The sequence below is a fragment of the Halteromyces radiatus genome, assembly GCF_025201355.1.
Source record: "Halteromyces radiatus strain CBS 162.75 chromosome Unknown BX664scaffold_1, whole genome shotgun sequence".
In the NCBI taxonomy this organism is placed as follows: domain Eukaryota; kingdom Fungi; phylum Mucoromycota; class Mucoromycetes; order Mucorales; family Cunninghamellaceae; genus Halteromyces; species Halteromyces radiatus.
In genome coordinates this window covers 3,390,187-3,417,647 of record NW_026251687.1, presented here as the reverse complement: position 1 = coordinate 3,417,647, position 27,461 = coordinate 3,390,187, and the positions used below count along the sequence as shown (strand labels likewise).

Below are 27,461 nucleotides of genomic sequence, written 5' to 3'. Positions count from 1 at the left end.
AAAAAAAAAGAAAAGAAAGAAACTAGACCAAAAATAGGATACACTTACTTTTTCTTTATAAAAAGCATTTTTGACCCCGCCACACTAAAAAAAAAAAAAAAAAAAGAGACATTTGCCATTTCTATCTATCTCTTTTTTTTTTTTTTTTTTTAACTTTGGTTAATTCAAATTATCTTTTATGATGGTATCATCAACCTCTCATCATTTTACACCACTACCATCAGAAGATACTCATATAGTTGTTGATGATCAAGATGAAAATCACCCTACACCAATTCGATCAGTAGATGATATCTTGGATGTCTTATTAGGTAGAGTAGGTTATGGTCGGTTTCATACTACTTTACTGGTAAAGAATAAATAATAATATATAAAAGTTACTTTCTTTCTTTATTAACTAATGAATATTCTTTTTATTTTAGATTCTCTGTGGATTTGGTTGGCTTGCAGATAATGTAAGTTATAACTTTCCTATTCTATTATTTCATTAGTAACTCATTTTTTTTTCTCTTTTTCTTTCTCTCTCTCTCTTTTTTTTTTTTTTTTCCTTAAAAAAAAACAATAGATGTGGCTTCAGGTACGATAATTATATATATAAAGCAAATATAATCATGACTTCATATTCTTTTTTTTTTTTATTCTAAAAAAACTAGACTGTGGCTATTATATTACCAAGAGTACAAGGTATATATATAATTTGAATGGAATGAATGCATAAATCAATGTCTTACGTGTTATTCTTTTATCTAGAACATTTTCAAGTAGATGATAAGTGGATTGGTACACTTTCAAGTTCTTTGTTTACTGGTATGATGATAGGTTCTTTCTTTTGGGGAAGTTATTCTGATACAAGAGGACGCAAGTTACCATATACAATGACTTTAGCTATCACTTCTGTCTTTGGTATCCTTTCAAGTTTTGCCTTTAGTTTTTGGAGTTTATGTGTATTATTATTTCTTCTTGGATTTGGTGTAGGTGGCAATATGCCTACTGATGGTAAGTTTTGATAGATATTGAATTGAAATTCATATTGACTTTTTTCTTTTTTTTAATAGGTGCTTTATATTTGGAATTCTTGCCACGAGAATATCATTATCTCTTAACTTTTATGTCTGTTTTCTTCTCTTTTGGTGCTGTATTGGCTTCTGTACTTGGTTATATTATCCTACCTTCCACAAGTTGTCCTGAACCTACCCCCGAAAATCCTTTTCCTTCTTGTGTTTTGGCAACCGAAAATCGTGGATGGAGAATCATGCTATTCTCAGTTGGTATTATCACTCTTTTTATGTTAGCTGCTCGGTCCTTTTGTTTACGTCTACCAGAAACGCCCAAATTTTTACTCAGCAACAACAAACATAAGGAAACTATTATTGTTCTTCAGGATATTGCAAAGATGAATGGAAATAGTTATGTGGATATTCAAGCTTCCGATTTACATGGTGACCATCATGACAACAATGATGGTGGTGATAATGAACAAGACGGATTATTAGCAACAACTCATTTCACAAACAAGTCAGCCGATCAAGGATCAACAGATACTATGACACCATCCTTATCATCAGCAGACATGAATTCTACACAACAATATCAAAATGATAATCGACCGTTTGATGAAGAAATCCAGAACGCTAACTCTATCTTACATGCTGATGATGAATCACCTTCTCCTCCACCTCTTGATACCTTGAATAGCTGGACTATTCTTATGAGTGAAAAATGGCGATTGACAGTGTTTTTGGTTTGGGGTATTTGGATCTTTACATCAATGGCATTCACCATGTTCAACGTTTTTTTACCAAAATACCTGGAAACCTTGGGATTCGATGGTGAAGCTGTACCTACAAGAAAAGATGTATATTGGGATTATATGATTTATTCTATTGCTGGTGTACCTGGATCTGTGGCAAGTATCTCAAAAAAAAAAATAAAAAAGATATATCTATATATAGATTGATTCAGTACTAAATGTTTATTTTTTATATATATATATATATATATATATAGATGGCATCTTATCTGATTGAAACTCGATTAGGAAGAAAAGGAACAATGGCATTTTCAGCATTTGGATCAGCATTGGCGTTATTTCTATTCTCAATCATTGATTCTCGTATTACCATGCTAATCTCATCATCTTCTGTTTCCTTTTTGGCGACCTTGTTATATGCAGTGATTTATGGATATACACCTGAAGTCTTTGATACAGCTGTACGTGGAACAGCCGTTGGTACAGCTTCTGGATTAGGTCGTGTGGCAGGTATCATCAGTCCTATTGTTTCTGGTATCTTGTTGACCATCAGTACTTCATTACCTCTCTATGTCAGTGTGATTGGATTTATTATCGTTGGTGTTTGCATTGTGTTATTACCCTATGAAACAAGATCTTCAAAATAAGTAGTACTCCTTTTTTTGATATATATATATATATATATATATATATATATATATATATTCTTTTTTTTATATATATATTTTTATTATTAGCTTTTAGTTGTATGTATTTTGTCATTTAGTTTACTCATAGACAACACCCACATATATACTTAGTATTTTAGTTGATTCCCTTAAATATCCTCCGTCATTCTATTCAATTTTTTTTTCCCTTTTGTAGACATTTGTAAATAAATTAAAAAAAATAAAAAAGGATATCCTGATGATGATGAATATTTGGATTTGATATAAATCTACATAATTACTTTATTTATTTCCAATCGAAATCACATACTGTTACAAATATATATATATATATATATATATATATATCATCTAATCTAATGATTCAAACTATAAAAAAAAATAACTTTTCTATCTATCTATCTATCGTGACTTTGGGAGTGATTGACGTCGAATCCAACCTAAACTTGCTAATTTCTTTGCTACAGCAGGAGTTACAGCGGCAGTGAGAGAGAGTCGTACAGGTAATAGGACAGTTTTGTGTATACCATAGGCCAAAACGAAAATGGATGTCCAAGAAGGTCGAGGTTGTTGTATGGATGGGGTAAAAACAGGAGGAGGTTCCATACCTAAACTTGTTTTGACTTTGGTCACTACCCAATGTTCCAATTGTTCTACTTTATCAGCTCCCTTGATACGAATGGCGGCCATGGTCAAACCCAAATCGATAACACTGAATCCTAAATAAACACCTACACCTACATAACCATATTTCCTCATAAATGTCTTCAATTTGCCATTCTTTTGTTGTGTAGATGCAAAATATCGTCTTGGTGGAAAAGAAGGGTATATATGGTTGTATTGAGTGAATGTTAACCGTCGCAAAGGAAGGATATTCATATTGTTAAGTAAATAATAATAATAATAAAAGAGATTTTTATGGGCTGGGGTTGAATGAACTTTTTTTAAAATCTTTTTTTTTTTTTGTTTCAATTTATTTTTGGTTTCGAAACTTGTTATTTTTTTTTCTCTTTTCTCTTTTTTTCTATCTCTTTTTTTATTATTATTAATTTATAGTACTTCCATGCCTTTCGCTGATATAGCAAAGAAATCCATGGTGGTTTTACTTGCTGGCACGACAGGTAATATATATATATATATACTATAACATCAAGAATACTGACTGACTCTTTGTTGTAGTGTATTATATGGTCAATATTGGTAGATTAGTCAATGAAAGGAAAGAATTAAAGAAAAATAATCGTGTAGAAGAAAAGGTAATAATGATTAAAAGTTTTTGTTTTATGAAAATTGGTTTAATTCTTCTTCCTTTTTTTTTTTTTTTTTTAATTGATAAAGAACGAAAATCATATCGAAACACTTCACTCAGAGACAGATACCACACCTGTACCTCTTCCAAATCAAGATCAACCTGGAAATATGGATAAAACTCAACTTACTTCTTCTTAGAATATCTTTAGTCTATATGAAATAAAAGATAAAAAGGGTTTTTTTTTTTTTTTTTTTTACGTCTCGTCGTCACTTTGGAGCTCCGGTTTATGCAGATCATACTTGCCTTATTTTTTATACGATTGAATGTTTTGATTATCAAAGAAGAAGAAAGTCGACTATGTTTACCGAGAAGCAAATATCTCTTTTTATCTTCAAATATTATAATTTAACGCGACATAATATGCTTTGATACATTAATAAAGAACATAATCATAGATGATATACACATGTTTCATTAGAAACTGATATGGTTCTACGGGATTATTGACAAGCTATTTTTTTTATCCACTCGCAAAAGAAGTAATCATAGATTATATACACATCTTTTATTAATAGTTCTTATACTGCTATGATGATAGGTTTAAGCTTAAAGATAAGAATGAAAGGCTGATTAGAGTTATTTAGGGTTATGAATTCACTTCTTTTTTTTTGAATTTTCCAGTTCCTTATCCAAATTTTAGCTGTAAAAACCAGTCATCAGGAGGTGCATCAGGCGATTTTTTAAAAAATCAATGAAATTTTTTGGTGCTTCACATTAAGATAAACAACTAGATGATATTAAACTACTTTTTTGAGAGGAATCTAATGGTGGAGATTTTATTGGATCACTATTGGATGAGGAAGATATTGTCCTTTATTTTTTAATTTACTCTATAAATTGGGATGTTATTAGGCCAAGTGAAAGAGAACGATTTCATCTATGTTCAATCCAAATTTGATGCGATGATGATGAAAAGACAAAAAGTTGCTCTCCCGATTGATTGTAAGTTGAACAAATAGGATTGATTTCTCCATTTTTACTGTCAAAAATTGAAATTATGTTCTTTCTTGTTGAATATGACCAAGATTACGATGGCATGATGTATAACAACGGGATCATTATAGTTTTGAATGGTCAAGGTAAAAAAAAATAAAAGTAAAAAATAAAAAGATAATGATGATGATGATGATGTATATTTATTTATTTACATCCAATACCTTTTTTTTTTTTTTTCCTTCTTAGGTGTGGAATTGACTTTTTTTGTAGGCTGAGACGGAAATCTTCAATGTGTGAGTGTGGCTCTCCTTCAAATGTTTGATTCGACCGGGATTAGATATTACAGGGTCTTCCTATCTTTCCCGATCTAGACATGGTGATGTTATACTATGCTATTACTATTCATCTTGTGAAGCGTGATGTTACAATATTGATTTAGTTGACCCTTACTTAGTATAATAAAAATTTCTCTGAGGAAAAAAAAAAAAAAAAAAAGGTAGATCGTTCAAATTCCGCATCTCTTTTTTTTTTCTCTTTTCCTTTTTTTTTATTTTTATTTCTTTTGTATATAAAGTTTGTGACACTTGATATATGCTGACTGCTTTATCACGTTTACCAACTTTACGACATTGTTCTTTTAATATATCCAAAGTATATTTTCGATTCTATTCAAACAAACCATTTAATATGACTGCAACTATCATTGATGGCAAGGCTGTCGCTCAGTAAGTTAAATGTTTCTCAAAAAAAAAGGTAGGGGTTATGTATAGTTTTTGACGTTTTTTTTTTATTTTTATAGAAATGTGCGCGATCAAGTCAAACAAAATATTATCAAGACTAAGGCTAAATATCCTCATTTCAATCCTCATCTTGCTATTGTTCAAGTTGGTGGACGCGAAGACTCTTCTATTTACGTTCGTATGAAGGATAAGGCTGCTAAAGAAGTACGTGTCAAACTCTCCACCCTTCTTCTTTATATTAATGTTTCTTTCTATCATTCTCATTTTAGGCTGGTATCGCTATCACTACTGAAAAGTTACCTGAATCTATTACCCAAACTGAACTCTTATCCAAGGTCAAGCAATTGAACGATAGTTGGCATATTCATGGAATCTTGGTTCAAATGCCTTTGCCTAGTCATATTGACGAAACTGCTGTTATTGAAGCCATTGATTACAGAAAAGATGTGGATGGGTAAATAGTTTTATACTACTGAAAAAACAAGTCATTTAACTTTTTTTTTTTTTTCCTAAAAAAAATTGATATTAGTTTCCATGCTATCAATATTGGAAATTTGTCCAAGAAATCTGGAGAACCTCTCTTTTTGCCTTGTACTCCTAAAGGGATCATTACTTTGTTGAAATCAACTAGTAAGGATTTACGTGAAAGATGTGATTTTTTATTTTTTTAACCATACATATATTATGTCTTTAGATATTGACATCAATGGAAAAAATGCTGTGGTGGTTGGTCGTAGTGATATTGTGGTAAATGATTGTTATTTTTTAGAATCCCCTTGTCTTTTTTTTTTTTTTAATATGAATGAATATTCCTTGTTTCCTTTTTAGGGTGCCCCTGTCGCCTCTATGCTTACCTCTGAAAATGCTACTGTAACCCTTTGTCATTCCAAAACTGAAAATATTGAAGACATTGTAAGTACTTAATAGTATAAGAAGAAAAAAAAGGAATCGTAGAGTTGACACTTCTTTATAGGTCAAACAAGCCGATATCCTTGTGGTAGCTATTGGTAAAACTGAATTCATCAAGGGTGCTTGGATTAAGCCTGGTGCCGTTGTTATTGATGTCGGTACAAATGCTGTTTCTGGTAAGATTTGAAAAATAAAATATGAGAGAATGTGATTGATATTTTTTTTTTCAATAATCTATTAGACCCTTCCAAGAAATCTGGTATTCGTTGGGTGGGTGATGTTGAATATGCAGAAGCATCCAAAGTGGCAAATGCTATTACTCCTGTTCCTGGTGGTGTTGGACCCATGACTGTAGCTATGCTGATGGAAAATACTTACAATAGTGCCAAACGTTGGTTCGATTTGAGTCGTAAGCGTGATGTCAGTCCTTTACCACTTCATCTTAGAACTCCTGTACCATCTGATATCGACATTGCTATGGATCAAACTCCTAAACATTTAGCGACTTTATGCAAGGAAATCGGGCTCACTGAAAGCGAAGTGAGTACTCAAAAAGAAATATAATGATAGAAGGACATATACTGATTTTTTTTTTGAAGTATGAACTTTATGGTGCGCATAAAGCCAAGATTAATCTGGATGTTTTGGATCGTTTGAATCATCGAAAAGATGGTAAATACATTGTGGTCACTGGGTAAGGAATAATAATAATAATAGTAATAAAAAAGTAGATATATCTTGATATAGCACTGATCTAACAATTGATTTTGAATAGAATTACACCCACTCCTCTTGGTGAAGGTAAATCAACTACTACTATTGGTTTGGCTCAAGCTCTTGGTGCTCATCTTGGTAAAGCTACTTATGCTTGTGTTCGTCAACCCTCTCAAGGTCCCACTTTCGGTATCAAAGGTGGAGCCGCTGGTGGAGGTTACTCTCAGGTTAGTAATATACATACTAGAAAAGATTGAACTAGTGCATTATCTTAATTTCTTCTTTTTTTATATATAGGTCATTCCTATGGATGAATTCAATTTACATTTGACTGGTGATATCCATGCCGTTACTGCTGCTAACAACTTGTTAGGTAAAAGACATTGAAAATCCGGAAAAAAAAAGAATGGATCGATTTTTAATTTTTATGATAAATATTCCCTTCTTAGCTGCTGCCATTGATGCTCGTATGTTCCATGAAAATACTCAATCTAACAAGGCTCTCTTCAATCGATTATGCCCTGCGAAGAAGGGTATCCGAAAATTCGCTCCTGTTATGATTAAACGTCTCCAGGTAAAACTAACCTATCCGTTTCACTTTAAGCACAAAGATTCTAATATATGTATATATTTATAGAAACTTGGTATTGACAAGACTGAACCCAATGATTTAACCGAAGAAGAAATCGCAAGATTTGCACGTTTGGACATTGACCCTAATACTATTACCTGGCAACGTGTGATGGATACTAATGATCGATTCTTGCGCAAAATCACTGTCGGACAAAATACTACAGAGAAAGGACAAGAACGACAAACTGGATTTGATATTGCTGTGGCAAGTGAAGTAATGGCCGTGCTTGCATTGACCACCGGTTTACAAGATATGCGACAAAGATTGGGCAATATGGTGGTGGCCAGTTCTAAATCCGGTGATCCTATTACTGCTGATGATATTGGTATTGGTGGTGCTTTGACAGTATTAATGAAAGATGCAATCAAACCCAACTTGATGCAAACTTTAGAAGGTACTCCTGTCTTGGTTCATGCTGGTCCCTTTGCCAACATCGGTAAGTCTTTAGAAGAAAAAAAAAAAAGAGGAAATGAAATGCTTCTGACTTTTTTTTTTTTTTGTTGGTCATATAGCCTCTGGAAATTCTTCTATTTTAGCCGACAAGATTGCTTTGAAATTGGCAGGTACTGATGATGGTGATGATTCAATGGAACCTGGTTACTGTTTGACCGAAGCTGGATTTGGAGCTGATGTAAGTTGATCAAATATCATTCACATGGTTAAAAAGGAAACTCACTCTTTTTTTTTTTTTTAAAAAAAAAAATGTATAGATGGGTATGGAGAAATTCTTTGATATGAAATGTCGTACTTCTGGTTTGATTCCTGACTGTGTTGTACTTGTTGCCACAGTACGTGCGTTGAAGATGCATGGTGGTGCTCCTGAAGTGGTTGCTGGCAAACCTTTACCTGATGCGTACACTGAAGAAAATCTTGAATTTTTGGAAAAGGGATGTAGCAACTTGGTACGTCACATTGAAAATGCCAAGAAGTTTGGAGTATCTGTTGTGGTTGCGTTGAACCGATTTACGTCTGATACGGATGCTGAAATGGAACTGATTCGCAAATTATCCATTGCTGCTGGAGCGGATGATGCGGTGGCGTGTGATCACTGGACGCGTGGTGGACTTGGTGCGGTAGATTTGGGCAAGGCAGTAATCCAAGCATGTGCCAAAGACAAGCAGTTCAAGTTTCTATATGATGTGGACCAACCGATTGAAGCCAAGATTGAAACCATCTGCAAGGAAATTTATCGTGCGGATGGTATCGAATTGAGCGATCTCGCCAAGGAAAAGATTGCTGTCTATACTCGTCAAGGCTTTGGTCATCTCCCTATCTGTATGGCTAAAACTCAATATTCTTTCTCGCATGATCCCGAACTGAAAGGTGCTCCCTCTGGCTTCACCGTGCCTATCCGTGATATCCGTGCTTCGGTTGGTGCCGGCTTCCTTTATCCTCTGTGTGGTGCTATGCAAACAATGCCTGGTTTGCCGACCCGTCCCTGCTTCTATGATGTGGATTTGGATCAAGATGGAAAGGTGGTTGGACTCTTTTAGAAAAAAAAACAATGTAATTTATATATAGTTGTATCTTTCTTTTTTTTTAAAAAAAAAAATCAATGAAATAAAATAAAAAGTAAATGATAAACACTTCTGGAGTATTTTGAAATTCTTTTTTTTTTTTTTTTTTTTTTTTTGATGATGATATGAGTGAATGGATGGATGATTGAATGATAGACAAAAAAAAAGGGGATGGAAAATGGTAAGTCTCCATATATGGAAAAAACTGATTAAAAAAAAAAAAAAGAAAAAAGAAAAAGGGAATCCAAAAGTTTATATTTTTATTGAAATACATAGAGAAAGGATCATAAAATACATAAGAAATCAAACAAAGAATGACATCATGGAAAGGAAAATCATACAAACATAATCTACATAAGGGTGTCATATATATATATAAAAACATGTAGTAAGGAAAACAATCACATAAAAAAAAAAAAAAAAAAAAGAAGGGATAACAACAATGAAAAACTTGTATATTTTCAACGTAATGAAGAGACAGAGGCCAATCGACGTAAAAAACCATGACTAGATTTTTGACACAAGGAAACACCTGAAGATAAAATAGAAGGAGATGAAGGTTTATGTTTCAACTGAATTCTGGAAGGTGACTTGCGTATAGTTAGTTGACGATCATTTGTTTGTACTGTAGACCAAAACAATAAAGAAGGTAAAGGCGGCGGAGGTGGTGGTGATCCGATAGAAGTATGATCCAAATGTTGTAGTGAAGGATTGAATCGTTCATTGGTAGATGATAGGATTGTATCGTTTTCTTCAATCATCCATTTCCATAACAACGTCCAACATGTATTTGTTTGTATAAATCGTTGAATATCCTTGGTATTGAGTTGTTGATAATGTTGTTGTTGTTCTTGTTTTTTCGATCTTCTTTTGGATGATTTCTTTGTTGGGATCATTTGAATTGTTTTTTCCAACCCGGTGCAAACAGGGGCCAGGACGACGGCAAGAGCTTCTGGATTCATCATATTGATATGAGCATAATGTTGAATATGAGAAGTCAAGGTGAGGATCGCATAAAAAAGAATGCGGTGCTGATCGGGTAATGAGGAAATAAGATCAATCAGATGAATGATGGCTTGATCTTTTGGTAGTTTGGTGAGATTGGTAAATTCATCGTGGTATTCAACAGGAATAACGGCAGTGGGTAAATGATGAAGATATTTCTTAATGAAACTGGTAATAGAATGAATATCATAAGAAGACAGATCGATGGATGTAGTGTTGAATGATTGTTGTCGTTCAAATTCTTGTTTCAATTGGATAACTTCAGAAGTCGCACCCGATAATCGAAAAAGTCCTTCAATTTTCAATCCTAATACGTAAAATGTATATATTAAAAAAACTCTGATTTCAAATATGAATTTTTTATTTTATTTTATACCTCTTTTGATGATTTCTTCAAAGCAAAGTTTTACAGGTTCTGGTAAACTAAATCCATGTTCTAAAGGACTACCAAAGATACTCTGTTGAATAGGTTCTTCATATTTCTCTTTCATAAAATGAAAAATAAACGATTAGATCAAACTAACATATTTTTTTCTTTCTCTTATTGACATTTTTTTTTTTTTTTTTTACCTTGAGTAGATTGATTCCATTTTGTCCAAAGATAATAAATTGGATTTCTTGGTCGTTTTTCAGAAAAAGTAGGATTGGATATCATAGTTGGAATACATATAAAAAAGAAAGAAAAAAAAGAGTGAAAAGAAGGAAGAAAAAGTTTATTAAAAAAAAATCATTAGAAAATAAATGCAGAGGCTGAGTTGAATTATGTGCACTGGTAAAATCAAGAGTGGAAGGTGTTTAAGCTTAAGTTATAGCGTGGTCCAAAAACGGTGGAACGAAAACATATTACCTTTTTCAATTAAGTTACACCAGTACATTGAAACTTGTACTGAATCTCGATTTCAACGAAGAAAAACAACGGTAAAATAAAAAAAAAAAAAGGGGATTACATCGGAATTTGTTACATATTAAAATGATTAGGAGAACGGAAGAAAGAAAAATGATCAAACCATATTGATTCAAGATTACTTTCAATCATGATCATATGATTCTTCTCTGACTTGAGAGAATCAAAAAACAACGGAAGATCCCTTTTTGTTTGTTTGCTTTTCTCCTCTTTTTTTTCACATTTGTTTCCATTTTACCCCCTTTCTTTTACCACCAACCATCATCATCATCATTGGAAATGACTTTTCTTATATTCACTTTCTCTTGTCACCCCCCTTTTCATTTCTTTTCCCTCTTAATTTACTTCTTTTATCATCATCAAAAATGATTATGCGGGCGTCTCCCCCCCTTTTTATTTTTTTTTTTCTCAAATCAAAACACAATGGTAGATATCAATCAACTCAAGAGATTAAAATTCCGCTTTCCCTCCTCATCTTATAAATACTTATAATATTTTTTTTTTTTATTTATATTTCACGTTTCTTTCTCTCTCTCTCTCTTTTTTTTTTCTTTTTCTTTCTTTGATTTCATTTGTAACTTATTTCCAATCATGTCAATTTCATTTTCTGCGGAACAGCCGTTTGGAATCAAGCTTTATCCGTTGTTTGAAAAAGCATATGAAACCATTGTAGGACAACCTGCCAGTGCGTTTGCCTTTGCGCCAGGTGTGACACCTTTCGCTTCTACCAATGAAGGTAAAATTTGGATGATGATTACAATTCCTTTTTTTTTTTTTAAAAAAAAAAAAAAGTCATCTATTGACTTTGTATTGTGAATGATGATCAATGGTTTTTTTTTTTCTGTAGTGATGATCAGTTGTGTGGTCTATTTTGTTGCTATATTTGGTGGTCAATTCCTGATGAAACATTTACCAGCTTTCAAACCACAAATACTCAAAGTACCTTTCCAAATCCATAATTTTTTACTAACTATTGTATCAGGTACATTATTATTGTTATTGGCTGAACAAATTTGGCCCAAATATCAACAACATGGATTGTTTTATGCTGTGTGTGAACCATCCTCTTGGGATCAAAAGGTTGAACTGATTTATTATATGAATTACTTGGTCAAATTTTGGGAATTATTGGATACTGTCTTTTTGGTCCTGAAAAAGAAGAAATTAGGTAAAGATGACTTCTTTTTTTTATGCATTTTTCTTTACTCACTATTTTGTCCATGAATTTAGAATTTTTACATTATTTCCATCATAGTATGACAATGGTACTTTGCTTTACTCAATTGGTTGCCAAAACAACGGTGGTAAGGACCGAAAATAAAAAAAAATGCATGACCGAGGAAAAAGAAAAAAAAAGGGGGGGATGTTGATGGATATGAAAAATGCCGGGAAATAGGTCAAAAAAAAAAAGAAAAGAAAAGATGGGTGTAAAGGGAAGGGAGCATGAATGAATGAATGACCTTATTCATTTTTTTTTTATTTTGTTATCATCGGTTATTATGAACGATGATCTTTTTTTTTTTTTTAGTCTTGGGTACCTATTCTTCTGAATTTGTGTGTTCATGTATTGATGTACTATTATTATTTCCGTACTGCATCCGGTGCCCGTATCTGGTGGAAGAAATACTTGACAACAATGCAAATTGTCCAGTTCATGATTGATTTGGTGGCTGTCTATTTCTGTAGTTACACTTATTTTACCTATACTTATTATCCTTGGATGCCAAATATGGGATCTTGTGCTGGTACCGAACTGTCTGCTTCCTTTGGTTGTGCCTTGCTCAGTTCTTATCTACTTCTATTCATCAATTTTTATCGTATCACTTACAAGAAGAAAGCTGCTCTCAAACAACAACAACACCAATCCAAAAAATCTTTCAAGCAACAATAAAAAAAAAATTGGCCAATATTTTTTTTTATGCTCTAGTATTTTAGTTTAGTGGTTTTCTTTTTTACTTACCCTCCTTTTTTTTTTTTTTTTTGGTACCGTTCTCATTCTTCCCTTTTTTATATATATTATAATAAAAGTCATAGTAGAATCAATTCAATTTGATAGTCTTATGTTGTTATCTGTTGACATGCATCCTTTTTTTTTTTTTTTGACAGGAACTACCCCTTTAGATGAAAGGGATAAACGATTTAATAAATATTGAGATGTCATTCTTTCCGTCATACGACATGCACAAGATCTGATATCAGGAAAAAAAAATAAGGGCCACAAATTTGATACAATATTCATAAAAGACAAATATAATAGACAATAGATATGAATGATGATGATACTCTTTTTTATTTTATTTTATTTTTTAACATAGTACAATAGATAACATCAAATAATAAAACGAAGATGAAAGAGGTAAAAGAAGAGAGAGTAGAGAACAAGAATCAAACAAACGGAGAAGAAAATTTGCAATATATACAGATGTATGAGTGTAGAAGTATATGTATGTGAATATGCGTACCAGTAGGAGGAAAACCAAAGAATAAGAATAATAATAATAGTAATGATAGTAATGATAGTAATAGTAATAATAATAATAACAATAATAATAACAATATAATAAAAGATATCCTTCAACCAAGAGCGGCAAATACTTGATATAAAATATCCATCCAAGCATCCAAGGGTCCAGGGATACAATAACGTAAACAATCACGTCCACCCACATGTCCATCCGGTCTAGATTCTACCAAAGCAGCCAGGTCAACATACACACCACCAGCTTCTTCTACAATCGTTCGCGCTATCGCATTTCTTCGATCCAATTCTGCCCATCCAAATGGTAGTCGTTTCTTTTCATCATCCGTCAAGGGTTTAGTCAAGGGTGCACTAGCATCATCACAGTAAGGATGCCCGATGGCAGATGAGCGATAGATAATTAAAGCATCCGGTGTCATTCGTCGAATAGTAGTCATTGTTTGTATGAGGCTTGTGATAAATGTTTCATCATCTTCAACAACAGGTGATCGATTCAAGATAAGAATAGGGTAAGCTTTCAAGATATTGCTTGCCACAAAAGGCCATGTGATCACTGAGCCAGATGGAGCGCCATCATTGTTGTTATGCCGTCGATTATCTGCTAAAATATCATTTCGAAGGTATCGTAATCGTGTATCCGCCTCGGAGCATATAGTATGATCTATTTAGATAAATAATTGTTAATATACTCTTTTTTGTATTTCATTTGTCCTTATTACCTTTGCAATTCAATTCACCAAAACAAACAGTAGGTCCATCCCTTAAAGAATCTAAAAAGATTTCATGAAGTTGATATTGTACAAGGTCACCCACCAGTAAGATATGTCGACCATTCAAAACTTGACACCATTGTGAAGGAGTGGCTCTTGGTAGCACAGTTTGAGAACACATCGATTTGTCACCTAAAGGTTGCCATTGGTACTGAGTTTCTGGTCGAAATTCAAGGGGAGAATGAGTCTTATAAAAACGTTTGTCACATGTGGCATATAAAGGGTCCTGAACATGATGAATAAGTTGATCACTAGTGGACGGTATCCATTGTCCTTTAGTCCAACAATCAATCTTAGCTCGTAAGTCATTCACAGTAGTAGAAGTTTTCAAACTTGATCCAGGTATACCACCAGGTTGATGGAAAGGCACTTTTTGAAAAGCTAGTTTGGCTTGTAGTTTTGCTTGATCCACTAGGGATTGTTGCAAGTTGATTCGTTCAGTAGTAGTGAGATGTGTTGTACTAGCATTCCCAATCATAGTTACTCGAGGGTGAGGTTCTTTGTACCAAGGAAAATCGCGATAGAGAGGAGTAAATGAAGATGGAGATTGATTATCAAGATGGGTACGATTGGTAATGGTGTGGGTATCCGGTGATTGACTTGAAGAAGAAGAAGAAACATTAAATGAGACAAAGGTATGATAGAGTAAAAAAAGTAAAAGGAGATAGATAATGAAACGAGTCCATTTGAGTAAAGGTCTTAAGCCACCTTTTGAAATGGCCTGATGACGGACCATGGGTAAACGACAATGTAAAAGAAGAGAGAGAGGAAACTATAATAAAAAAAAAAAAATAAAAAATAAAAAGAAGTGTTATTTTTAGCGTTTTTTTTTTTTTATTACTCTGTTTGCACGGCGTTTGAAATTATCATGAGCAAAGATGATATGATCATTCAAAAAGAATAATATATATATATATATTATTATATGAAAAAAATAATAATATTTAAGTAAAAACAATTTTATTACAAGTCAAATACAATGGGTAACTGGTTAGCTTGGTATCTAAAGTTGGATGTACACGCGTTGATAAAAAGAATGTTGTTGTCTATAGTAAAACCATTGGATTCATGAATATGTCCAAATACACATACTTTGGGTTGAATAGCTTGAATCTTCTTTGTCAGGGCAGGACATCCAACATGGAGCTTGCGTCTAGTTTGATCCAAATAACCTCGTGGTGGAGTATGAGTCACAAGTATATCAGTTGATGCTGGTATTGCTTCCCAATAACCTATAATTCATAATCAGTTTATTAAAAAAAAAATAGTTTTCCATGGTTACCATTTCTGAATTGAGTATAAATAATTTTTTTTTTTTTTTTTTACTTTCAAGTCCATGTAAAGGCATAAATGCTCCACCAAGATGAACAGGTGCATAAGGTGATACAAATAGATGATGACCACCAAGAGATGAAGGTAGTTGAAAAGCTTCGTGTTCCAGATAAGTAATCCCAGCTTGTTGAAACATGGTGAGTATATGTTGTTTTTCGGTAATAAATCCATATCGTTCGTCAAGTATATGATCATGATTTCCTGCTGTCACTATTTTCACTCTATACAATATAATCAATAATCCTGTCAAAAATAAAGTTAATCTTTTTCTTACATACTTGTGAGGTAAAGATTTAATCCATTCTATCGTTTTATGATATTCCTTAGGGTCACTATATTTTGTCAAGTCTCCAGCATGAACTATTTTAAAAAAAAGGTTGTAAAGCTGAATAAAAAAAAGAAAAAGGAAAAGAAAAAAAGATAAAATAAGTGAAAATGTATTTACTGAAGACATCACCATCAGGTATAGGAAAGTTGAAAGAAGATTTGCCATGGGTGTCAGACATGCATACAAAACGAGTAGTGTTTGAATCTTTAAGGGGAAGATCCTGCAGTTCGTTACTAACAAACATAAAAAGACAAAGGGACGAAGGGATAAAGATAAAATATAAAAGAAAAAAAAAAAAAGGAAGAGAAAGAAAAGAAAAAATTGATGTATCCGCAGTTCCAAAAAAGGCTATGCATTTTGGGCTTAGGCGTTATTTCAAAGTCACTGGTAACTTTTGACCTTTTTTTTTTTGTGTGTGTGTGTGTGTGTAAGGCATTTAAGTAAAGAAATAGGGTGTGTATGTTTGATATATGTTATTAATAATTTTGATATATAATCCATGCACTTTTATACATTTCAAATAGCTTATCCCTTCAAAACTTTTACTCCTTTTCTATTTGAAAACGAGAAATCACAATTTGCGGACATTAAATTCAAGTGATATAATTATTTTGTGTTATATTGATCCTTTTATTTTCTCTTTTTCTTTCTTTCTTTCTTTGTTTTTTTCACTTTATTACTCTTTCTTTTGAATGACTGAAACGCATAATAATTTACCTACCTTACAACAGGTACTTACTCGAAAAACACTTCCACCAATATGTTTATACAATTATTATATAGTCATGCGGGATCGATTACATATGGAAGAAGTATTGGATTTTTATTTGGATGTACAACATCACGAACAACTTTGGAGACGATACGTAAGGTCTATGCACAAAACTGGAATGTTATCTGAAGATGATTTGGTAGAAGGTTTTCACTCTCCACGTGTATTAAGTCGTATATCACATCTATCGAATGAAACACCAAAACAACAAGAAGAAAACGAATCAATGAGACCAGAAACAATAGAATCAAAACTTCCTAATCGACAAGATGTTAGTGATTCAGCACAACATATCCTATTACGTTATTTGGTACCATCTGCATCTAAAGAATTAACACAACTACCTCTAGGGTTAAAGAACGCTACTCGAGCCATGTTAGAACAAGAAAAACGAGATGATCCAGCTGTATTTGCAGAAGCGAAGGATTACTTATTTGAATTAATGCAACGACAAGCATATCCGAAATTCCTACGTATCAAAGTTTGGGGCAATGTTACTTTATGGCAACAATTAGGAAGATTGATACTTGGTTTAGTGTCCTTATTAGCTGGATTTGCTACTGGATTTAGTCTCATCTTTTTGGGTTACTCACCTTGGGGTGTACGATGGTGGATTCTCTTACCTTTTTGGATTGGAATTTTGAATGTATTAGTATTTTTGACTGGATTGGATCCTTTATGGGTATTATTTTTCAATGCAAGGTAAGAAATATAATAAATACATTGATATTCTTTATTAATATATATATATATTTGAATAGTGAAACGACAACATTTCATTTCAATAAAATCAAGCAACCTCAAGTTAAAAGGATTTTATGGTCTAGATCTATTTGGTTATTGATTACAAGTTTGATTGTTTCTGCGGTACTTACTGTCATATTTTGTGCTGTTCCTTCAAAAAGATTATGATTCCCTTGTTTAGATTTTTTTTTTTAATATTATTATCCTTTTTTCTTTTTTTTTTTTAGTCTTACCTTTTTTTTTCTTTTTACTTCTCATATATCATTAATAAACAAGTTACCCCACTCATCATTGTACTAATATAAAAAGATCGCCCAACAATGACAGAAATGCAAATTCTCGATGCTGAAATTGAAAGTTTTTTCTTTTTTTTTTTCGGGCTCTCTATTTTGTCCACATCCTTTTTCTTTTCCTCCCTCTTTCTTTTTCAGTTACTCATACTTTTTTTTTTATCATGCATTATCCTTCAGCTATTTATCCTTTAAAAGGGTTTATATTCTTTATTCAACATCCCAAAGTAAGTTATATTTTTCAGATATCAGAAATGAATTATTCTAACTTTTCTTTTTATATATAGGAATTATGGCTCAAGACGTTGTTACCTTTACTTTTGACACTTGGATTTGGTATTGTATCTCTTGTGGTCGCCATTGTTTATCTTCTTCCTTGGCAAGTCCATTCTTTGGAACAAGCTCATTGGCCTAGTTGGATAGCTTGGTTTGTGGCTATTATACTTGTCATCCTTGAATCTGCCATCTTTGATATTCTTTGTTACGCCATTTTGCTTCCTTTCTTCCAAGATGCTGTATTTGATGCCACTCTTCAAGCTCGTGGATTATTGGATCGTATATCTATTGAACAAACCGATCCTATTTGGATTAAATGTGGTCGTAGTCTTTCCTCTAGTATCATTTTTATCTTTTTTGTAGTCTTGGCACGGGTAAGATAACTTTTTTTTCTTCTTTCTCTCTTTTCTCTGACCACGTTATGGAAAATAGGTCTTGGTTTTGATCATTACATTACCATTGAATTTGATTCCTATTATTGGTACTATTCTCACTTGTTATATCAATGGATTTCCAGCATGGTAAGTCATCAATTTTTTTTTTTATATAAATAAAACTAATTCTTTTCTTTTGATATAAATTTTATTAGTTGGGGATTGACAATTCATCATGATCTTGAACTGAGAGGGATGAAAGTGAGACAATCTCTTCGTGGAGCATGGTCTCATCGATTGGCATATATCAACTTTGGTGCTTTACAAACCTTTTTGGAATTGATTCCCATTGCCAACTTGATATTCATGTGGACTAATATCGTAGGTGCTGCTCTTTGGCTTGGTGATGAATTTGAACGTTCTGAACAAAGTATTCCTTCAAATGAAGCTTCTGTCACTTCTATTTATCCTTCTGTCCGTGGTGATAATTCCGTGGTACCTTCCATCAATAGTAATGAACATACTCGCTTAATTCAACAAAAAGATCAAGGTTATGGTTCATCTACAATTTAGATTCCCCTCGTTTTCTATTCCAGTCATTTTATCATCCCCTTCCTGATTGAATCCTTTGTTTTTTTTTTTTTTTTTTTTTTAGTATATCTTTTGTTGTTTCTACATTCTTGAATAAAATAAAATAACATATATATACATATATATCTTCAATGATTGTTTCAAAACTAGTATTTTATTGATTATATAATCATTCTAATTACTATCGTCTAAACACCAAAAAGTCCCCAATCATGGATTTCCAGAGCTTGAACGATTTGCTTAACTTCTTCGATAATCAATGCCACAGGAGCAATAGGTTCTATTTGATTAATATCGTGCATTTCACTGCTATTGGGAGCCAGTTGAATAGGTGCATTGAGTGAGATGATCAAATCTGTTTGTACTTTTTCCAATCGTACTACTGCCATGACTAGTTCCACATGATTGACAGCATCTTCATTGAATTTAGCAACATTTTGTATCCCTCGTACGAAATAAACCGTGGTATCTAATCTTTTTTTTTTTGTAGTATTGATAACAATAAAATAAAATATAAAAGTGAATAAATTTTATTATTATGATTATTTTGGAGATAGATAATTTTACTTACGGTAATTTTGGTGCTGCCACATCTATACTAACGTGTTCCACACCTTTGATAGAGTAACTTGTCGCGTTATTATGTTCAGCTATTTGTTCAAAATGGAATCTAAACGTCAAAAGTTGAATGGTGAGTATTATTTTTATTTTATAAATATAACCTACTTTGCTGCTTCTTCATTCAAATGTTCTACTTTTTCCAATAGTTCTATAATCAAACTTTGGTTTGTTCGCATATCCAAAAATACTTCTTGGTTATCGGGTACTTGACGCAGGTTACTATTTCCAAATAATAATAATAATAATAATAATAATAATATATTAAATAAAAAAAAACTATTTCATATATATATATATATATAGTTACCTTGCATCAATATAAGATGACTTGATAATTGTATAAATGCTACCACCAAATAAAGGTTGCTTATTCATTTTTATTCGTTTTAAACGGAAGTGAAAGAAAGAAGTGAGTATCACAATTTTTTTTTTCTTTTTTGCATGGCAAGATTACATCTCCGCAGTAGAGAGTGTGAATAAGGTGGCTTGGTTGTCCCATTTTCGCTTTACAATGGGAAATCTACTCCCTCTTTTTTCTTTTTTTTTTTTCCTTTCCTTTCATTCTACATTTCATTTGATTTATATACAACATGTCTGATAACGAAAACGGAGAAATCAACGAGTAAGTTATATATATAAAAATTTGAATACATTATGACTTGAAAAAGAATATGTTACCTTTTTTTTTTTGACTAAATTATTATTATTATTTTTTATTTCTTTTTAGTTACGAAGACAACTTGGACAATGTAAGGTTTGAAATGAGTTATTCTATAGATGATAGACAAAATAGGAAGGAATATAGACGGATAAAAAAATACTTATCATAAGATTCTTTCATTATATATAGTACGAATACAATGATTATGAAAACGAAAACGATGAAGTGATGGATGAAGAACAAGATGCTGTGATGATTCTTGAAGAAAATGCAGCCAATGGTACTAATAATAATGACTCTGTAGAAAATAAAGAAAAAACGACAACACCTTATATGACCAAATATGAACGAGCAAGAATCTTAGGTACTCGTGCTTTGCAAATTAGGTAAATTAGGATATGAATAAGTAGGATAGACAATTGATGATTTTCTTTTTGTTATAGTTTAAATGCGCCAGTAACAGTGGAATTGGATGGTGAAACAGATCCTTTAGTGATTGCTATGAAGGAATTAAGGGAAAAGAAGATTCCTTTAATTGTTAGACGGTTTATGCCTGATGGAACTTTTGAAGATTGGAATGTTAAGGATTTGATTGTAGAATAGTTATTATACATATTTATTATTTTGTATTTTGAAAATAAAGAAAACAATGGATATTATTGGATGAACATGTTAAATGGATCAAAAAAAAAAAAAAGAAAAAAAAAGGGCTAATATATGTATTATCTACTCATGCAATTAGTATATATATATATACATCATATACTACTATAGAAGAAGATATGTTATAATTTATATAGTAATGTCAAAAAAACTTGAAATGTAGAATGTATCTGATTGGAGCGGTTTATTAAATCCGTCAAGCTTTTTTTTTTTTTTTTTTTTTTTACGTGTCAGTTATTTTGATATTCTTATGATGATCAAAAGGTAAACTCCGTAACTTAAGTTAGTAATATATGAAGGGGAAGAGGAGGAGGAAAAAGATGTTCATAGTAAAAAAAAAAAAAAAAAAAAAAGATATAAGAAAAAGAATTGTAGAATACTCCTATTTCATATTATTTTATTTTAATAATTATTTCAATGATAAAGTCCAATTTTTTTTTTTTTTTTATTTTATTTTTATTTTTATTTTTTTTTTTTTTTATATTTTTATATTTTTTGATAATCCGATCATATAATAAGTAGTGACTCAATTTTAAATGGAAATGCATACTTTTTTTTTTTTTTTTGCAAGCAATTGATCTTCGGTTACCTAATTTGGTATAGTCATAAAAAAAATTATTTTTTTTTTTTTTTTTCACTCAACCCTATTTTTTTTTTTTTTTGACTCGGGAACTCTTTTTTAGAGTTCAAACGTTTTTGTCACACAAAAATCGAGGTTTACACCCCCCACAAACACACGCCCACTACACGTTATATTTCTCTCTTCCTTCTTTTTTTTTATTTCTTTTTTCTTTCTTTTTCTCATTTTTTTACTTTTTACTTACTTATATACTTTTTTTTATTATTATTATTAAAACAATAACAACAAACAAACAAAAAATCATTATCATTATTCTATTTTGACAACATCATCAATTGTATTCATCTTTTTATATATATCTTTACAACAACAAAAAGGTAATAATAATAATAAATAATAATATTTTATATATATATATATTCAGATGTGTGTGTGTGTTGGGTGGAAAGAAACTGATGGGGGGAGTTGAATTTTTTTTTTCTTTTTTGGGTTGGATGGGTGTGTATGTGTGTGGGTTGTGACGTATATATAATAACAATATCTAACTTTTTTTTTTCTTTTTTTTTTTTTTTTCCTCTTCTTTTAATCTTAATTCTTCTTCTTCTTCCTCACTTCTTTAGATTTATACACTTCTTCTTTTTACTCTTATTTTTGATATATTTACCAATAAACTAAACGAAAACAAATGGCTGCCACTGGACCACCACAGCAGCCTACTAACACAGCACAAAAGTTGGCTCATGTTAATGAACGAACTTGGCTTACTATGGGTAAAAACTTTTTTTTTTATTTTATTTTTTTATTTTATATATTGGTGGCACTCATCTCTATTTATTTTTATTATTATTTAGGAAACCTTGCCGAAATGATGACCGACTATGAAAAAGCAATGAATTGTTATGAATCTGCTTTACGACACAATCCTTATTCTATTAAAGCTTTAACTCAAATAGCTACTCTTTGTCGAGGACGTGAACAATTTGCAAGAGTAAGTTAAAATAAATAAATAAAAATTAGTGTGATTAACTTGATGATAATAATTTAGGCTGTGGAATACTTCAAACGTATATTGGCTATTCAAGAAAATAATGGGGAAACTTGGGCTGCTTTAGGTCACTGTTATTTAATGATGGATAATCTTCAAGAAGCTTATCATGCATATCAACAAGCATTATATCATTTATCTAATCCAAAAGATCCAAAATTGTGGTATGGTATTGGTATTCTTTATGATCGTTATGGTTCTTTGGAACACGCTGAAGAAGCATTCTCTGCTGTCATGAAAATGGACCCAAAGTTTGAAAAGGCGAATGAAATTTATTTTAGGTTGGGTATCATTTACAAACAACAACAAAAATTTGATCTCTCTCTTCAGGTAACAATAATTATCAACTGACTCAAAAATTTAATTCATTTTATTTATTTATTTTATTTGATTTTTTTTTCAAATAGTGCTTCCGTTATATTCTTCAATCACCTCCTCGTCCTTTGACTGAATCTGATATCTGGTTTCAAACTGGTCATGTTTATGAACAACAAAAAGAGGTAATTTTTATTTTCTCATCTCAATATGATTATACTCAGTTTTCTTTTCTTTCTTTTTTTTTTTTTTTTAGTATGAACAAGCAAAAGAAGCATATGAACGCGTTTTAGCCGAAAATCCAGATCATGCAAAGGTACTTCAACAACTTGGATGGCTTTATCATCAACAAAATACCTCTTTTTGTAATCAATCTTTGGCTATTCAATATTTGACTCGATCTCTCAAATCTGACAGCAATGATGCTCAATCTTGGTATCTTTTGGGTCGATGTTATATGGCCGAACAAAATTACAACAAGGCTTATGAAGCTTATCAACAGGCTGTGTATCGTGATGCAAGAAATCCTACATTTTGGTGCTCTATTGGTGTTTTGTATTATCAAATCAATCAGGTAAAAAAAAAAAAAAAGGTGTGTATTAATTAACTGATGACTAATTTTTCTTTTTTTTTTTTGTATTTTTTTTTTTTTATAATTGTTTATTCATAAAGTATCGTGATGCCCTTGATGCTTATAGTCGTGCTATTCGTTTGAATCCATATATTAGTGAAGTATGGTATAATTTAGGAACTCTATATGAATCTTGCAACAATCAAATTCAAGATGCATTAGATGCCTATCAACGTGCTGCCGAACTGGATCCATCTAATCTACATATCAAACAACGATTGGAATTATTACGCAAATCTCAATCTCATACTCCTCAAACGTAAGTCACTATACAAAAAAAAAAAAAAAAAAAAAAAAAGAGCACTGATGATTCATTTATTATTGATATATCTAGTCCTGGTAGTGTTCCTACTCCTCGAGATGTTAGCAACCCAAGTCAATATCAAAATGGTTCGAATGCTCAACCTTTGAATGGATCATCTTATGCTCAGGTAATAATAATAATAATAATAATAATAATAATAATAATAATAATAATAATAATAATAAAGAGGAAATCACAGGGCAGAAATGCATTAAATTGGGATTATGGATGGATTAATTTTTTCTATTTCATTATAGAATTCGGCACCAAGTGGTCCTCCTAATGGTATGGATGCCTATCATACTCAAGCTTCATCTCAACAAAGACCTGTTGAAGAACGTGGCCCAGCTCCACACTTACCCATGGTATGATGGATAAAGATTAATATTTTGAAATTGGGATATTTATAGATATCTTTCTTATTTTTTTTTTTTATTATTATTATTTTATGAATGTAGGCACTTCCTCCTCATGAAACCAACTCTGGTCCTGGTCGTGATCTACCTATGCCTAGTGGTCCTCCTCCTCAACAATCTCCTGCAACTTCTGGTCGAAGATCTCCTGGACCTTATCCACCATCTTCTTACCCACCTTCTACGACACGCGAAGATGTTCGTATTCCTGATATTGGTAATGGCGAAGGACGTGCTCCCACACCATCTGAGCGAACTCAAATGAATCCTATCATGCAAGATAACGGTAGATCTCATACTCAACATTCTCCCATGTCTGGTCCTCCTCCTCCTCATCATCTTCATGGTAGTCAATCTGGTTTACCAACAATGCATCAATCCCCTTATGGAAAATCTAGTTCTTCTGAAGGCATTCGCTCTCCCAATGTGTCAAATGATAATAATGGTCGACCTCATGCATTAACTTCACCACAATTAAGACCTACATCAAATCTACAACATGGTTCTTCTCCTAAACAATATGAATCTATACCTCAACAACAACAACAGATTCATCATCGGTCACCTGGAATAAGTCATGCCGAACAACAGCAACAACAACAACAACAACAGCAACCTTATTCATCGCATCATTATGAAATGTCTTCTCATCATCCTGAATATGATCATTCTCCTCGTCATACTCATGCACCTAATCGACCTCCTGCTGCTGATAATCATTATCCTCCTCGACAGGAACCATTACCTCATTCGCCATCTCCAACAACATATCCTCGACCAAATCAACCTACTGACTCGTATCATCGCGGTGGCGCCTCTGTCATCACTCCTAATGAAGATTCATCTGCATTACCGCCACCTCGACAACATCACCCTCATGGCGATATTAAACAACAAGAACATGAACGTACTCTTCGATCTCCTCATCATGATACGTCAAGAGAAACTAGTCATTATCAACATACGTCCAAAAAAGAAACTGAATCTTATAAATCAGGATCCATTCCAACTTCTCGTGCCAGTGGAAACCGTACAACAGATGATGATTATGATGCCAGTGCTGCTGACATGCTTTTAAGTATAGGTCAATCTCGAGGTGACAAACGTGCTTATCCTCCTGATGATAGTCAAGCTGTAGAAGAACCAAAACGAATGCGTCCCAACCAAGACGGTCAAGATACCGACCATCACATGACAAATGCCACTTCTGCTGTATCTTCACCATCCAAGGAAACAACTACATCTCAACAGCAATACACGCCTAGCACAACGGAAGACGTGACTGGCATCAAGCCTTCTGTGTCAGGACATTCAACATCACCACCTTCTTCTAGTGGACGACAACCATCATCACCGCCACCAACAGCGTCATCACCAGCAGGTTCTCCACAAAAATCTCCTTCTTTACATACACCCAAGTCTGAACCAAATTATGTCTCTCCCCCAAAATCTACTGCTCCGGTTGAAGCTTCCTCTGATCCATCAAAAGAAGTAACATCAAGTTCATTATCTGATGAAGGTGGTCCTGCTGAATCTACTACTACTACATCAACACCACCACCATCCAATTCAGAAGCTACTGATAAAAAGGCTGATGTACAAACGGAACAACGAACAACAATGAATGCATACGAGTCGAATAAAATGGATGAAGATGAAGACGAAGAGGAAGAAGGTGAATTACGGGATGATGCGGATCAACAAGTGGGTAACAAAAACGATGTGGATATGAAGGAAGCAAGTCCTGTGAAAGAGGATGAAAAAGAAGAAGGCGAAGTGACATCTGGGACACAAGAAGGTAACGACAAACAAGTACAGCAACAATCATCATCAGAATCATCTACCGTAGCATAGTCTTATCACATATTACCAGTATCCCTTTTTTTTTTTTTTTTGTTTCATCACACCCTTTAGTATTTATGCTTAGAAAGCGAAGATCCCCTCTCTCCTTTACTAGTAGTTAGTTTAGTTTAGTTAGTCATATTTGGTTTGATCCTTATTCTCCAAAAAATATATATTTCATTTAGCAAGATTTTTATTTTATTATATTATGTTGTCTAACGTGTCATTCCATATTGAAAACAAAATGTACGTCTGTTCACGTTTTTTTTTATTGAAGGAATTGATTGATATACACATGAAAAAAAAGGGGTGAAATGTGGTAAGGAGTTGGACTTTACAAAAGGGAAAAGAATTGTCAACATGTCATTTGAAGAATAAAAGAGGGAGAAAAAGGAGAATTTTGAAGGAATATAACAAAAAAAGTTCTAATATCTAGATGTATGATATAAAGATGAATTGTGAAAGATAAACTATTGTTGTTGAATACCATGATGCTTGATAATGTTGTCTTCATAAGGATGTTCGGCACCTTCAAAAATCATCAATCGATTTAATCGTACATCACGTAATCTGTTCTTTGGTAACATCCCCGACACAGCTTTACGAAGAGACTAAATAAAAATAAAAAAAAAAAGTTGGATCATCAAAATAATAATCATAATAAATAATCGTAATAATTACCTCTGTAGGATCCTTCTTCTTCAAATCTGCATAGTTTATTTCCTTCAAACCGCCAGGATGCATAGTGTGATGGCGATACAACTTTTGTTCAGCTTTCTTTCCAGTAACCAAGATATCCTTTGCATTTACCACAACTACATAATCCCCACAATCAGCTATTTCATCATAAAAAAAAGAAAAAAAGAAGTAAGTATTATACTATCATTTTGATTATTTACTTACATGCAGGATCATAAATAGGTTTATGTTTTCCCATCAATGTAGTGGCGACATTAGTGGCAAGACGACCTAAAACTCGTTGACGTGCATCGACAACATGCCATACACGAGCATATGCAAGAGCAGTCTATATATAAAAAAAAATATAAAATGAGTTCTTCTATATACATAGGATAAAGTCTATTGTATTTTACATTGCCAACAGCTTGAGACATGGTATATAATAGGTAAGAAAGAAAAAGAACAAAAAAATGTATTTAAAAAAAAAAAAAAGATCAAAGGGAACACCGACTGAGTGACAGGAGCTGAAAAGAAACTAGAAAAAAAAAAGTAAACAAAAACAGGAAGAGTGGCTGAGCCACCCAGGATGCCAAAAAAAAAAAAAAAATCCAAAACCCGTTTACCTTTTTTGGATATGGATTTTTTTCAACCTTACTTTTT

The 27,461-nt window shown here is 32.4% G+C and overlaps 14 protein-coding genes across 14 annotated transcripts; 8 read left to right on the top strand and 6 right to left on the bottom strand.

Moving 5' to 3' along the window:
• The first annotated feature begins 142 nt into the window (after positions 1-142).
• On the top strand, positions 143-2,455 carry BX664DRAFT_322129 (major facilitator superfamily domain-containing protein). The gene is made up of 7 exons (XM_051543432.1): positions 143-349; positions 423-455; positions 566-577; positions 654-684; positions 751-996; positions 1,056-1,906; positions 2,008-2,455. Exons 1-7 carry the CDS (start codon positions 179-181, stop codon positions 2,395-2,397), a joined length of 1,734 nt encoding a protein of 577 aa, XP_051405370.1. The 5' UTR covers positions 143-178; the 3' UTR covers positions 2,398-2,455.
• A 297-nt stretch (positions 2,456-2,752) lies between these two features.
• On the bottom strand, positions 2,753-3,310 carry BX664DRAFT_322127 (uncharacterized protein). Its single transcript, XM_051543431.1, has one exon. The coding sequence runs from the start codon at positions 3,295-3,297 to the stop codon at positions 2,821-2,823; it is 477 nt and encodes a 158-aa protein (XP_051405369.1). The 5' UTR covers positions 3,298-3,310; the 3' UTR covers positions 2,753-2,820.
• Positions 3,311-3,371: 61 nt separating this feature from the next.
• Positions 3,372-3,917, top strand: BX664DRAFT_322126 (uncharacterized protein). Its single transcript, XM_051543430.1, has 3 exons — positions 3,372-3,539; positions 3,598-3,674; positions 3,757-3,917. Exons 1-3 carry the CDS (start codon positions 3,482-3,484, stop codon positions 3,865-3,867), a joined length of 246 nt encoding a protein of 81 aa, XP_051405368.1. The 5' UTR covers positions 3,372-3,481; the 3' UTR covers positions 3,868-3,917.
• A 1,436-nt stretch (positions 3,918-5,353) lies between these two features.
• BX664DRAFT_345842 (formate--tetrahydrofolate ligase-domain-containing protein) lies at positions 5,354-9,156 on the top strand (the record flags this gene model as incomplete). Its single annotated transcript, XM_051547506.1, has 15 exons — positions 5,354-5,391; positions 5,466-5,610; positions 5,676-5,860; positions 5,936-6,036; positions 6,101-6,153; positions 6,235-6,318; positions 6,380-6,491; positions 6,557-6,855; positions 6,915-7,009; positions 7,091-7,256; positions 7,327-7,402; positions 7,479-7,603; positions 7,667-8,099; positions 8,176-8,294; positions 8,374-9,156. 15 exons carry the CDS (start codon positions 5,354-5,356, stop codon positions 9,154-9,156), a joined length of 2,814 nt encoding a protein of 937 aa, XP_051405367.1.
• A 431-nt stretch (positions 9,157-9,587) lies between these two features.
• BX664DRAFT_290115 (Rho GTPase activation protein) lies at positions 9,588-10,855 on the bottom strand. The gene is made up of 3 exons (XM_051541867.1): positions 10,756-10,855; positions 10,562-10,669; positions 9,588-10,492 (listed from the first exon to the last, which is right to left on the bottom strand). The coding sequence occupies exons 1-3, from the start codon at positions 10,838-10,840 to the stop codon at positions 9,642-9,644; spliced, it is 1,044 nt and encodes a 347-aa protein (XP_051405366.1). The 5' UTR covers positions 10,841-10,855; the 3' UTR covers positions 9,588-9,641.
• A 729-nt stretch (positions 10,856-11,584) lies between these two features.
• Positions 11,585-13,069, top strand: BX664DRAFT_322121 (fatty acid elongase). The gene is made up of 4 exons (XM_051543429.1): positions 11,585-11,825; positions 11,937-12,257; positions 12,320-12,393; positions 12,618-13,069. Exons 1-4 carry the CDS (start codon positions 11,681-11,683, stop codon positions 12,978-12,980), a joined length of 903 nt encoding a protein of 300 aa, XP_051405365.1. The 5' UTR covers positions 11,585-11,680; the 3' UTR covers positions 12,981-13,069.
• A 294-nt stretch (positions 13,070-13,363) lies between these two features.
• BX664DRAFT_322119 (uncharacterized protein) lies at positions 13,364-15,126 on the bottom strand. Its single transcript, XM_051543428.1, has 2 exons — positions 14,288-15,126; positions 13,364-14,229 (listed from the first exon to the last, which is right to left on the bottom strand). The coding sequence occupies exons 1-2, from the start codon at positions 15,072-15,074 to the stop codon at positions 13,664-13,666; spliced, it is 1,353 nt and encodes a 450-aa protein (XP_051405364.1). The 5' UTR covers positions 15,075-15,126; the 3' UTR covers positions 13,364-13,663.
• Positions 15,127-15,281: 155 nt separating this feature from the next.
• BX664DRAFT_322116 (Metallo-dependent phosphatase-like protein) lies at positions 15,282-16,293 on the bottom strand. Its single transcript, XM_051543427.1, has 3 exons — positions 15,949-16,293; positions 15,665-15,891; positions 15,282-15,570 (listed from the first exon to the last, which is right to left on the bottom strand). Exons 1-3 carry the CDS (start codon positions 16,161-16,163, stop codon positions 15,302-15,304), a joined length of 711 nt encoding a protein of 236 aa, XP_051405363.1. The 5' UTR covers positions 16,164-16,293; the 3' UTR covers positions 15,282-15,301.
• A 358-nt stretch (positions 16,294-16,651) lies between these two features.
• Positions 16,652-17,794, top strand: BX664DRAFT_322115 (uncharacterized protein). The gene is made up of 2 exons (XM_051543426.1): positions 16,652-17,472; positions 17,532-17,794. The coding sequence occupies exons 1-2, from the start codon at positions 16,691-16,693 to the stop codon at positions 17,680-17,682; spliced, it is 933 nt and encodes a 310-aa protein (XP_051405362.1). The 5' UTR covers positions 16,652-16,690; the 3' UTR covers positions 17,683-17,794.
• A 79-nt stretch (positions 17,795-17,873) lies between these two features.
• On the top strand, positions 17,874-19,084 carry BX664DRAFT_322113 (uncharacterized protein). The gene is made up of 4 exons (XM_051543425.1): positions 17,874-18,031; positions 18,092-18,454; positions 18,513-18,601; positions 18,670-19,084. The coding sequence occupies exons 1-4, from the start codon at positions 17,969-17,971 to the stop codon at positions 19,025-19,027; spliced, it is 873 nt and encodes a 290-aa protein (XP_051405361.1). The 5' UTR covers positions 17,874-17,968; the 3' UTR covers positions 19,028-19,084.
• Positions 19,085-19,177: 93 nt separating this feature from the next.
• On the bottom strand, positions 19,178-20,053 carry BX664DRAFT_322111 (uncharacterized protein). The gene is made up of 4 exons (XM_051543424.1): positions 19,974-20,053; positions 19,772-19,885; positions 19,617-19,715; positions 19,178-19,519 (listed from the first exon to the last, which is right to left on the bottom strand). Exons 1-4 carry the CDS (start codon positions 20,039-20,041, stop codon positions 19,234-19,236), a joined length of 567 nt encoding a protein of 188 aa, XP_051405360.1. The 5' UTR covers positions 20,042-20,053; the 3' UTR covers positions 19,178-19,233.
• A 142-nt stretch (positions 20,054-20,195) lies between these two features.
• Positions 20,196-20,993, top strand: BX664DRAFT_355171 (RNA polymerase, subunit omega/K/RPB6). Its single transcript, XM_051547793.1, has 4 exons — positions 20,196-20,288; positions 20,394-20,415; positions 20,517-20,713; positions 20,771-20,993. The coding sequence occupies exons 1-4, from the start codon at positions 20,257-20,259 to the stop codon at positions 20,928-20,930; spliced, it is 411 nt and encodes a 136-aa protein (XP_051405359.1). The 5' UTR covers positions 20,196-20,256; the 3' UTR covers positions 20,931-20,993.
• A 1,262-nt stretch (positions 20,994-22,255) lies between these two features.
• Positions 22,256-24,236, top strand: BX664DRAFT_255562 (uncharacterized protein; the record flags this gene model as incomplete). Its single annotated transcript, XM_051540420.1, has 7 exons — positions 22,256-22,340; positions 22,422-22,558; positions 22,616-22,945; positions 23,187-23,504; positions 23,603-23,820; positions 23,896-23,992; positions 24,123-24,236. The coding sequence occupies 7 exons, from the start codon at positions 22,256-22,258 to the stop codon at positions 24,234-24,236; spliced, it is 1,299 nt and encodes a 432-aa protein (XP_051405358.1).
• Positions 24,237-26,333: 2,097 nt separating this feature from the next.
• Positions 26,334-27,322, bottom strand: BX664DRAFT_322104 (50S ribosomal protein L13). The gene is made up of 4 exons (XM_051543423.1): positions 27,215-27,322; positions 27,024-27,147; positions 26,802-26,956; positions 26,334-26,731 (listed from the first exon to the last, which is right to left on the bottom strand). Exons 1-4 carry the CDS (start codon positions 27,233-27,235, stop codon positions 26,591-26,593), a joined length of 441 nt encoding a protein of 146 aa, XP_051405357.1. The 5' UTR covers positions 27,236-27,322; the 3' UTR covers positions 26,334-26,590.
• Between the last annotated feature and the right edge of the window lie 139 nt (positions 27,323-27,461).